The 11918-nt window shown below is 54.5% G+C and overlaps 1 protein-coding gene across 6 annotated transcripts in view; it reads left to right on the top strand.

The window, feature by feature from the left end:
* Positions 1–65: 65 nt before the first annotated feature.
* NUDCD3 (NudC domain containing 3) overlaps positions 66–11918 on the top strand; it is a 62985-nt gene continuing 51132 nt past the window's right edge. For 2 of the 6 annotated variants that reach the window (XR_007147286.1, XM_047834922.1), the window contains exons 1-2: positions 66–562; positions 5593–5891. Coding sequence is in view for 4 of the 6 variants with exons in the window: in XM_047834922.1 (XP_047690878.1) it covers positions 371–562; positions 5593–5891 (491 nt within the window). In the remaining 2 variants the exon portion in view is untranslated. Of the gene's footprint in view, positions 563–5592; positions 5892–7989; positions 8945–11918 lie in introns of those variants that run through there. The other 4 variants (XR_007147288.1, XM_047834946.1, XM_047834979.1 and 1 more) reach the window with 3 other exon arrangements.

Raw genomic sequence — 11918 nt, 5'->3', positions numbered from 1 at the left:
CCCACCTCGTGACGACACAGGGGATCACGTGACGCCGCCCGAACAGAACCTCTTCCGCCCGCTTGCAACATGGCTGCCGGGCGCTCTCGGTCCCGCCGCCCCGGGCCTTCCCGCGCCTAGCAGCCACTTCGGGGCCCAAGACCGCCCCTTGGCGGGGCCGCCCGGGAGAGCCGGCCGGGAGGCGGGGCGGAGCCCTCGGCGGGGACGCTCCGCTGCCGCCAGACCCGGCCCGGCCGCGGGGGGCTGGAGCGAGCGCGGACCGGAAGTCGCGCCGGGCGGCGGAGCCGTTAGCGCAGCGTGCCGGAAGTGGCCGTGGGCCGGCGTCCGGGCCGCGCCCGCAGTGAGCAGAGTCCCTCCGGCCGGCGACGCCATGGAGCCCGGAGCGGCCGAGCTGTACGACCAGGCCCTGCTGGGCATCCTGCAGCACGTGGGCAACGTCCAGGACTTCCTGCGAGTGCTCTTCGGCTTCCTCTACCGCAAGACCGACTTCTACCGCCTGCTGCGTCATCCGTCCGACCGAATGGGCTTCCCGCCCGGGGCGGCGCAGGCCCTGGTCCTGCAGGTAACGCGCGGCGGGCGGCTCGGGCCCGGGGCCGGGCGGGGGTGGGGGCGGCGGAGCCCGGCCTCAGTTTCCCCTCGGGCGCCCCCCCCCCCCCCCCCCCCCGGACCAGCCTCCCGCGGCCGCGCCTGCGAGTAAGCCGAGGCGCCGTTCGGGTGTCGAGTTACCGTCCCGCGGGAGCGGGCCTGGCTCGGCGTTCGGGGCGCTTGGAGGTGCCAGGACGGCCCGGCAGGGAGGGGGGCCGAGCGGGACGCCCCGGGGACACCTGTGCGCCCCACAGGCACGACGCGTGGAGGCGGGAGGGGGGCCGCGGAGTCGGCGGTTCGAGGCCGTGTTCGCCGTCCTCCTCTCACGTGGGGGCGAACTCGCTGAGCGCTGGACGGGCGTCGAAGTCGACCGGGTGCCCAGGAGCGTCCCCGTAGTAAGCAGGTGCTACACCGCAGTTGCCGCAGGCATTGGAGGCGCACAGTCCGAGTGCACGGCTCTGAGTCTCCTGCGATGTCTTCCTTCCTGTCGGGGAGACAGGGCACAGACAGGGACAGAACTGTGTGAGGCCGGTTGTGTGACAAAGCCCATTGCCGGGAAGGGGTCAGAGACGTGGTGTGGAAATCAGGAAAAAGGTCTTGTAGGGGAGGTGGAGTTTTTGACGGGATTGGAAGCAGGTCTTCAGCCAAGCGTTGAGCCTGGGTAGATGGAAATGCTGGTAATACCTCCCTGCGCTTTACAGATTGTGTACAGCCTGAGCGAGTGGTCAGGCCGTTACTTTCTTGGTGGAGTGTCCAGTGGTCAGGCCGTGACTTTCTTGGTGCTCCTGTGCAGAAGCGAAAGCTTAGGGTGTTTGAGTGACTACTGAAGATGAATCGGCGGTGTTGGTACTCTGGGTCGGAACTGAGGCTGTTTCTCATGCCTTCGGTGGCTGAGTGTCATCTGGGTGATCAGAGGACCGTCAGAGATGGTTTCTGGCAGACTCCTAAGGGTAGCTTATCACTTTCATGCAAGCCCCAGGGAAACAGGGTTGAATTTTATGTGAGATGAGGGTGCCACTTCGGCAAGGTTAGGTGATTGGATGGAACTTATCGTAGAGCTGGAATTCGGAACTTCATCTTTATGGGTCCAGATCTTTTAACATAGTAGAGCGGGAAGACTATTGTTTGGGGTGACAGTAGCTTGCAGAAAAGATGTGGAGGAGAAAGGAACACTTATGAGCAGCGGGTAAGTACTGGTTAGCATGCTGGGTGTTAACCTTGTTTAGTACCAATATCCTGAAAGGTGGGTCTTTGCCCTTGTCTCACACACGAATGGGCAGAGGGAATTCATTTTTCTAGTAACAGGGATGAAGTATGTCCGTACCTGGTGAGCAGTGTAAGGAAGAGGAGGTGGGGAGGGAGGAGTCACAGATGAACCGTGGTTTCAAACTTGGAATAATCATGCACTAATTGAACTGTCCCCTGAGTTTAGGGGGAAAAGCTTAGTTTCAGACAAGTTAGGATTGAGATTGCAGACAGGAGTCCCTGCTGGCAGGCTCTGGAACCACGGAATGGAGGAACCAGAGTGGTTTGAGGGGAAGAGAAGAGCCGAAGGTGGAGGGCAGCATTTTGAGGGGTGTCCCCAGTGAAGGGATGGGAGAAGCAGGAGGCTGCCTGAGCAGCAGTAAGGGAGGGGAGGAAGTGGGCAGGGCAGTACCCAGGGGACACTTCCTAGTGATGGTTAAGAGGAGCGGTGTTTCTGCAGTTTGTTCCCAGCAGTCAGCAATGCCTGAGGGACTCTGAAGAAGCCAATGTTCCCAGGGCATTTTGTTGGGTGGGTGGGGGTGAATCCTGAGGGGACTGTTCTGGCCACAGAGGCATTTGGCAGGAGACTCGTGAGTTCAGTGTTGGACGGGAGTTCTGTTGTGGGTGGGACATTAAGATGCCGAGTCCCACTGAGTAACTTGCTGTGGCACGGTGTTCCTTCCTGGTGTTGTGTCCTCCTGACCCCCCATCCCTGCTTGTTTGCCTCTTAGGGGTTTTCTTCCCTGCACCTGACTTGATGGCAAGAGACCCCTTCCTGAGGTGGGCAAGAGACCCACCTCAGGTGGGTGGTTGGAGTCTGTCCTGAACATAGGCAAGCAGGGCTCGGATGGGAGTGCTGGGGTGCTCCATTCTGGAACTTGAAAGTGTCCTGATATATTGAGGTTGGACTGTTGGTGTGATGCACAATTCTTTCTCCTAATTCTAAGGGCTTGGCCAGCCTGGGTGCAGAGCTTGAGGGACGACCTTCAGCAGGAAAGATGCACGTGCAAGTTGTATTCCTTGCCGTGATATTTTAGTGTATTTTTTTGTTTGTTTGTTTATTTACTTAGCATGCGTGTGAGAGGGAGAGAGGGAGAGAATCCCAAGCCGACTCTGCGCTGTCAGCACAGAGCCCTATGTGGGGCTCCATCCCACGAACCCTGAGGTCATGACCTGAGCCAAGATCAAGAGTCGGACACTCAACTGACTGAGCCACCCAGATGTCCCTTTTATGTGTTTTAAGAACAAAATAGTTTACAGTGACACTTCATTCATTTGATACTTTTTGCTTTTCTTGGGTCCAGTTTGAGAAGCCTGCTTAGTAGAAGGTCTCTTGCCCCAGAATCAGGAGAGCCTCCCCACTTGTCCTCACTGGACCTGCTGGGAGGGTCGTCTCCTCTCTGTCAGTAGAGAAGTGGATTGGAGGTCACAGACCTCTCCCCCAGCTCCACGGTGCTGTGGTCGTACAGCAGGCGCCTGGGTCTGTAACGACCGGACCCAAGGACAGGGGAGGCGGGTGGCAGGTTAGAGGAGGTAGGGGGCTGAGTCAGCAGAGGTGGTGGATGCAGCGAGGAGTACCAGGCCCAGGGGCCGGGGAGGTCCCGGGGGGTGAGGAGACAGAGTCCTTGCTGTTCCTTTTTTTTGTGAAGTTAGGATGAGGGTCTCGGGTGTCCGGGGCTGTATGGCTGTGAGGGTGAAGTCAGGTGTTGCAAGCACGGGTGTGAAATGTTGTCGGGCTCAGGTTCTCTGAAGGAGTAGAAATGGGTCTGGAATTGTTGCCTTGTTTCAGCTTTAGGGTTTTGCTTCTTTCTGCCGACGTGGTCTTTTGACGTCAGTGTTCTTGTAATATTTTTATTTTCCTCTTTCACCTGTAGGACTCAGACAAGACACTTACCTCCTCTGAGCTTAGTGTTTCCTCATGTTGGAAATGTCAGTGCTGTCTTCCTCACAGCATCTTCGGGAAGGTTTTGGGGAATCCGAAAGCATTTGGCATAGTTCAGTAGTTAGTTAGAGACCTTTTGTTTTGTCTTCCTGCTCAGCACATGGACCGTGGAACATGATTATTTAATGTATGTCTGCATTCCTGTCCTTTGGAAAGGGACTCCGACCTGCTTCTGACCATTCTTCAAGAGCAGTTTTAGGTTCAAGGCAAATTGAAGGGGAAAGTACAGAGGTTTCCCATGTACCTCCTGTCCCCTCAGCCTTCCCCATTACCTGCATCCCCACCAGATGGTGCCTGTGGTACAGTCGATGCACCTGTGTTTCGTGTCAGACTACCCAAACCATAGTTGGCTTTAGGGTTCAGTCTTAGTGATGTCATTTTATGAGGTAGGGACAAGTGTTTAACTGGTGTCTGTCACACAGAGTATTTTTCATGCCGGGAAAATCTGCCATGTTCCACTCATTCCTCCCTCCTGCCCCGTTCGTGGCAACCACTGAACTTTTTACTGTCCCGTGGTTTTGTCTTTTCCAGAATGTCATAGAGTTGGAATCCTACAGAACATGTATGGGCTTTTTTGATTGGTATCTTTCACTTGGTGATATGATTTAAGTTTCCTTCTCATCTCTTTACGGCTCCATAGCTCATTTCTTCCTAGTGCTGAGTAATACTCCACTGTCTGGACAGACCACCATGTGGTATCCATTCACCTGCTGAGGGACATTCTGGTTGCTCCCAGGTCGTGGCAGCTACGACTGAGGCTTCTGTGTGGACCTGTGGGGAGCAGGGCTGCTAGCTGGGCCCCTCCAACCTCCCAGGGAGGCTCTCCCAGTCTTCCCGCCTCCAGTTGCCAGAGGAGCAACCCCCCCCCCATGGCCCCACCCCTCGGAGCTCTGGTCTTGCCCCTTGTAGCCCACAGGGTAACACGTGCCTTTTCTTCAAGGTCTACCCGAGCCCCTTCCTTCCAAGGAACTTCCTAGATTTCTGGGCTGCAGCGAGCATCTGTGTGCCCACGGCGAGGTACCGCAGCGGTTCCTCACGGTCTCTCCCGGTGGCGCTGTCATGGACGGGTCTGTGCTAGCCATGTTGGAAGTTGTGTGCGCCCTTGAAAGGTGCATACGAAATGCCATGTTTCTTGTGTGCTCTTCGGGTGGAGAGTCCCAGCGCTTGTGTGGGTGTGACTGTCCCAGAAAAGAGTAGGGGTTGGTCCTCATACCAGAATGTTGAGTTCGTAGAGGGTAGGAGCTGTTACTTGGATTTTTTGTGTTCCTTGTTCGTTGTAGACACGGCGTGGTTATCTGGGGGATGAAATTCCCACTTTTTTTAAGAGCCACACCCCTTCCACCTGTGCATTGTGGGAAGACGGCAGCTGTCTGGTGACTCTGCTGTACTGAGTGGGTTCAACTTGATTTCCTGTCTTCCCTTCTCGAGTCTGAATTGTTGGCGTCTTTACAGCTCTTGCTACCTGGATGGTGTCTTCTTCCCGTGGCAAGCAGGTCTCACCGGGGGCTGTAAAAAGAACTAAGGACAGGTGAGACCATTTAGTTACGTATCCTTTAGACCCAGAAGTTGGCCGGTGGGTGCATAGGTGCCATGAGCGTTGGCTTACCTGGTTTCCCTTCTGTGCATTTGGAACTCCTGTTAGAGATTCCTTCACGGCAGCTCCTGGTGAAGTTGAAGTGCGTTTGCGTTTTGCCAGGGGGAGCACGTCTGTGGTCTACTAGTTTTCCATTCTCTACTTACCACGTTTGACCACCTTTGTATGGCACGTGTGGCCCAGTACCGGTCGGGAAACTCACGGCCAGTTTGCTGTTCGATTGTAGGTGTTCACAGCCTTTGAGCACATGGCGCGCCAGGATGACGAGAAGAGGAGGAAGGAGCTGGAGGAGAAGGCCAGGAGGAAGGAGGTGGAGGAGGCTGCGGTGGCCGCAGCCGAGCAGGAGCCAGTGCCGGCCGCGGGGCAGGAGGTGGAGGTCGGCCCCAGCACAGACCCCGGGCCTCCAGGACCACCGGGACCCCGGGACGCTGAGCCGGCGGTGGCCCCCAGCTTGGTGGAGGCAGAGCCTGCGGGAGCGTGTGCAGGTGCCACGGAGGCTGCGAAAGGGCCACCAGCCCTTCCCAGGTAAGAATTCCTCCTTTGCGGTTTCTTTCTTGCTCGACATCCGGTGGGTGGCGTGGTCGTCCTTGGTTCCTGCTTGGTACCACACCAGCTTTCCACGTTTAGGTCCCAAGCTGCGGTGCGTCCCAGTAGTGTGCCCATGTGGGGCAGGAGGCCAATCTGCTTCTGTCCTCATCCTCTTGTCCTCCCCATAAGGCGGGGCCGTGATCCATCCCACTTGTGCAGCCGGTTGAGAGCTAGAGCCGGAATGAGAGCATCGGGCTCCCAGATTCAACCCGCCTGTGTGGAGGCTGTGTCTTGGTGCCGTGGGGACATGTGCCCACTGTGTACCTGGAGTCCCCTGGGAGATGGCCATGTCGTGAGTGGGGTGGTTGGCAAGTAGCCAACCTGTGTGTCAGCTTTCTCCCCTGTGGAGCAGAGGTGATAATGCAGCACCTGCCTCGAAGTCCTCTTTGACTGTCACTTGAGCCTGGGGTCTTGCAGCCTGTGTGTGGCCATGCTGGAATCCCCCCGCGCCTGGGGCCATACTCTCCTCCCTTTCCAGGGGCTCTATTTCCTGGCGCTGAGCAGGGCTACATCGTTTGAAGATCTGGCACCTCCTTGTGTGCAAGCGAGGTGGTGGCAACGGCTGCTTCTGGCCTCCTCTCTTCTAGCACAGTCCGCTCTCCACCTCTGTCCCTTCCCCCCGTAACTGCTCCATCCTCTTCCCTCTCGTTGCACTCTCTGCTGCAAGCGAGAGGGTCTGTGAATGGAGCTCTTCGGTAACGGTGACAAGCAAAGCAGACAGCCTGTGGCGACACAAAATGTAGGGTAGGGAGGGTTCGTTCCATGAGATTAGGTGGGCGAGACTATGGGGTCATGACAGCCGTACTAGGTAGTGGGGCTCACGGTCAGCAGTTGTCGGGGCAAGCCTGTTGATGAAGACGAGCAGTTCTTGCAGGTGGATCTTGGGTCAGAAAGGGGCAAGATGGGGGGGCGCCTGGGTGGCTCAGTTGGTTAAGCATCTGACTTCAGCTCAGGTCATGGTCTTGCGGTTTGTGGGTTCGAGCCCTGCGTTGGGCTCTGTGCTGACAGCTCGGAACCTGGAGCCTGCTTCGGATTCTATGTCTCCTCCTCTTTCTGCCCCTCCCATGCTCGTGCTCTATTTCTGACGGTCTCTCAATAATAAACATTTAAAAAATTAAAAAAAAAAAAAGAAAAGGGGGCAAAATGGGGCCTGTGGCCTGGAAGTGGAGGGGTCTTGGCAGAGAGTCACCAGGTCTGGCCGTTTCCTTCCTCCTCTAACGTTTCCTGTAGTGCAAATCTGCTGGAGATGAATTCCGTCAGCTTTTATTGGTTTGCAAATGTCTTTCTTTGATGCTGATTTCTGAGAATACTTCTGTGGTCTGTAGAATTCCAGATAACTTTTTTTCTTCAGTGTTTTAAAGAATGTCGTTTCATTATTTTGTTGTCTTGTGATGAGAAGTGAGTATTTTCTGTTCCCCTTGGTGGGTCCCCTCTCCCAGGTGCTTTTAAGATATTTATCACTAGTTTCAGGATCTGATTACAACCTCCTGCGGTGTGGTGTTCTCCGTGTTTGTACCCTGGGGGTTTCTCAGCTGCCTTCTGCCTCTGTTGCATTTACACCCTTCTAAGATCCTTAGTGCCTCCTTTGGAACAGTGTCTAACTCCCTGTCTTCACATTTACTCGTTTCTCCTTTTTAGTGTCTAACCTTCAGTTAAATTCATCAGCACGCTTTTTATTTTCCAGCTCTCCAAATTCCTATTCATTCTTTTTTATGGCCTCGATCTCTACCTTCATTGTTTTTCTCTAAACACATTCCATATCTCATAAACATGATAGCTGTGTAAAGCCTTTATCTGCCAATTCCATCATCTCTGATTTCTTGGTTTGTTATTGGCTGTTTGCTATTGCTTTCTCCTGATTTGGGATTACATTTTCCCGCTTCTTGACATATCTGGTAATTTTTTACTGGATGCCTGACATTGTTGATGTTATGTAGCTGCATCTCTGGATTTTGTTTTCTTCCTTTAAAGAGTGCCAAGTTTTTTTCTCATTTTTTTTTTTTTTTTTAGGTTTATTTACTTGAGAGAGAGATAAGGAAAGAATCCCAAGCAGGCTCTGATGCAAGGCTCTGACTCAGGGCTCCATCCCACGAACCATGAGATTGTGACCTGAGCTGAAACAGAGTCCAGGACCATTAACCGAGCTACCCAGCCGCCCCTGTCCTCACAGTTATTTATCACAGATTAGTATGATTTTTCAGAAGCGTGTTTTTCAGCTTTGTTGGGGGTGTGTCTAAAGCACCTCTTATTCCAGGGCTATCTCAGTCCCTGTCGGGATCGCACTCCAGGGGCGCCTGTTTCCCAGAAGCTGTGTTCCCTCCCTGTTGGGGTTGCACTCATGTGGGGACAGTTGACTGTTTGGCAAAGACTCAGAGGGACCCTGGGCAGTTTTCTGAGTTTTTCTGTGTGTAGCTGCCTGCTTCCTGTGGTCTTTGCATAAAATGTTTGGGTATCAGACGGAAGACTGAGCGTACAGAGTTACTCATGTTTATAGACTGTCTTAAAAAAGGTGACCAATGTTGGTGTCGTGATGGCCCATTTTACGTGGTGGCCTGGTGGGCCCCCTCCCAGGGGTCGCTGTGGGGCATTCTGTGGAGGTCACCGGCGCCTGTAACCACTGGACTCCAGGTGAGGGACATCATCCTTGGTGACCTGAGTGGGTCTTATCAGTGAGGTGAAGTGCACTGGAAGCAGGGCAGAGGCTTCCCCGAAGCAGGAGACATTCACACCGTGGAACAGCTTTGCCCCATTCCCAGAGAGCCCGCTTGTGGCCTGCCAGCCACCACAGCTACGTGAGCCCGTTCCTCGCGGGACTCTCCGAGTGTCTGCATGGCGTGCTACTGGTCGTGTCTTTGTGGATGAACCCTGCTGCACACAGATGCTCCTGTCGTATGATGTTATGTGAGAAAAGCAGTTTTCAGTGTGATGCCGAATTTGAAAACCGTGAAGTTATACGCACGCAGAGAACACAGCCTTCGAGGGGATAAATGGTGAGTCCTGGTTATCAGAGAGTGGTGGTTTGGGTTTTTATTATCATCTTTCCCCCCTTACCGTATCTTCTAAGTTTCCTACAATGAGCATACGTTTTGTTTTACTAAATTTTTTATCTCATTTTTAAAAATAATTCAAAAAGCTTTTTTAAAAGAGGGGATTTGTTTTTAATTTGTGGGTTAGGGTTCGAATGGCTGCTTCATTCACATGCTGAGACCCTATTTTTCTGTTTTCGAACCTACAAGTTGTATTCTGGGCTGGAATCAGCCTGAGTTGTGCGAGTTGCGCACCAGTGTGGGTACAGAGTGAAGACTGGGGTGTGTTCCGGGATCCTTGGCCTCGTGCCGCAGGACCAACCCTTCTAAGGATGGGCACCTTCTTTGCCTTCAGGTCCTAACTGGCTTTCCGTGAGCGGATCAGGAAGTTGTGGCTCTCACGTCTCTCATTGGAGCGGAGCCGCAGGGCTGCGGCAGTCCTGGGGAAGGAATGGAAAGCCACCCTTTCCCGGTTCTGCCGTTAGTGGCACCCCACGTCCTTCTGGTCAGTGCTCAAGATCGCTTGTCCTATAAACTGTAGCTCTCAGGGGTTGTGCTGAGTAGTGTAATGACACAGGGGCCCTGCCCAGTGTGGGCCGTCTGTTCACAAGCAAGTCACCTGCACTCTGGGTCTGAGCTGGCTGATTTCTGCTCCTCCTGTTTGCCACCCGTGTGCTGGCAGTCCTGCCCGGATTGGCAGTGATGACGGGAGACTCTCCCTTCTCTCGTTGGACAGGAAAGTCACATATACACTTACTGAATTAAACAGATTCAGCATAGGCACCAGGGAAAAACCAAGTAAGAGAGTGAAAACCTACATCTTTGTGTCTTACGTGTGTATGTTTGTCATCAGCTATTGGTTGTGGATGGTAGAGGGATGTTTTGTCTTGCTGTGATGTAGTTCACCCCGCAGCACAGTTTGCTCGTTGGCAGTAGTTACTGACTTCTGCAGGTGTGGTCTTGTGAGCGCCATCCTGCTTCAGACAGGGTCCCACCCAGTCCCTCATCTGGACCTATGCCAACCACGGGTCTGTTCTTTTTTTAAATTTTTTTAAATGTTTGTTTATTTTTGAGAAAGAGAAGCAGAGCATGAGAAGGGGAGGGGCAGAGAGAGAGGGAGACACAGAATCCGAAGCAGGCTCCAGGCTCTGAGCTGTCAGCACAGAGCCCGACACACAAGCTGTGAGATCATGACCTGAGCCGAAGTCAGATGCTTAACCAACTGAGCCAGCCAGGCGTCTCCATGGGTCTGTTTTCTTCCCCCCAATTTTTGCAGTCTATGTTTTTATTCGTCTATAATTGCATACTGATTTTTATCTTAAAGCCACACATACGGGTTTTTTTTTGGTGAATGAGGGGTTATTTGAGGGAAACTTGAATTGGATCTAATTTTCCCGTGGCTGTGAATTTCATTCTCGATGCTGCCCTGCTGTCATTGTCAGGACTTTTCCAGTGAAGTTCAGGAATGCCCCTCCCCGCTGCTTAAAGTGCTTAGTTTTGTTCTTTAGCGGAGAGAGGGCGTTTGGGCGCACAGATGTCCCTGTGCACACAGCAGCTTAGCATTGAGAACATGTCTGTGTCTGCAAGGAGCGTCCACAGTAAAGACTGGAGGAGGTACTGCCCGAGTCCTGGCGTTTGCCCCGTGTGTGGCCCTGTGCCCTGGGCTCAGAGGACTCCTGGGGTGTTGGGCAGCTTTCAGAAATGCCGCCCGCATCACTGGTGCTGTGAAAGGACAGGGGCTGAATTCCAGTAGCATCAAAGGCCTGTGAGGCCCCTCAAGGGCTCCCCTCTTGAATTCCGGGGTCTGGGGTCTCCTGCAGCCCCCCTCTTGGCCAGCAGGTGGCGCTGTAGGTAATGCAGTGATGATTGCATTGGCTGGTGCTGGCGAGCCTACTGGAATCCGCAGAGGCTGTGCCTTGTCTGGCTTTTGCCTTTAGAAGTCACAAACAGAACTCTTTAAAAGAGAAGAAAATAAAGGAATAATTATCAGGGAGTAAATGATCACTTGGAAATAGTGTCTCTGCCCTTAGAGCTGTGCCTGGATGAGGGACAGGGTGCTCCCAGGCTGCCCATGTTGAGGGTGGTGTGTGCCCCGGGAGCATCCAGGCCATCCTTCCCTGCGCAGGAAGCACTCCACTGAGTGGCGGGGGGCGGGGGGGAGGGGGTCTCCTGGAAGAGTGTGGTGCGCTGGACAGCTGCTTGCTGCGGTCCCTGGTTTTGGTGGCATGGCCCTTGTGTCCTGCTGTGGGACAGATCCAGGTGCTTCCTGGGATGGGGACGGAGTCATTTGGAGGAGAGATTTCAGGTTTCCTAGCAGCACTCTTGGCAGTTGCTTTGTTTCTGTCCCGGTTTGGCTGCCCCCGGACCCGGGCGCAGCCCCCTGTTCCTCCGTGCTCCCGTCCACGCCCACCCTCAGCAGAGCCTCCTGGCCGTCTGTCCTCATCTCACGGTCCACTCAACGCTGGTGGTTCCGCCGTGTTTCAGTGTTGGGGCAGCAGCCTGCTGGACATGTGAGCTGAGCCCGACAGGTGTACTGACTCGGTTTCATAGCGTGTCTCCCGTGGTCCCGTGCCCTAGGGGTGCTGCTTCCTGCCGGGGCATCCACTTCTGATGAGCTGGCTTCTTGGCTTTGTCTCTAAACGGGTCCTTTGTCTGTTGGCCCTGGCCTCTCCGGGTGCCCGTGGCAGGAGGCCCCTTGCCAGAGTCATATGGACATGCCAGAACACCACCCCACAATACCACCCCGTGTAGCCGCCCCGTTGGCTGCATCACACCTGCTGAACGCGGATCCCCGCACATAGTGAGCGGGCACGAGCTTCTGCGGACAGTATTCCTTCTCTCACACGAGCCACCCGTCTCTCTCTCCGGCCCGTCTGGGGTGGACGCTGCTGTCGCCCTCCAACCATTCGCTCTGAAACTGCCCCTTCTCCGAGCCCCC

The sequence above is a fragment of the Prionailurus viverrinus genome, chromosome A2, assembly GCF_022837055.1.
Source record: "Prionailurus viverrinus isolate Anna chromosome A2, UM_Priviv_1.0, whole genome shotgun sequence".
NCBI classification, from domain to species: Eukaryota; Metazoa; Chordata; class Mammalia; order Carnivora; family Felidae; genus Prionailurus; species Prionailurus viverrinus.
This window is presented reverse-complemented; position numbering and strand designations above follow the sequence as displayed.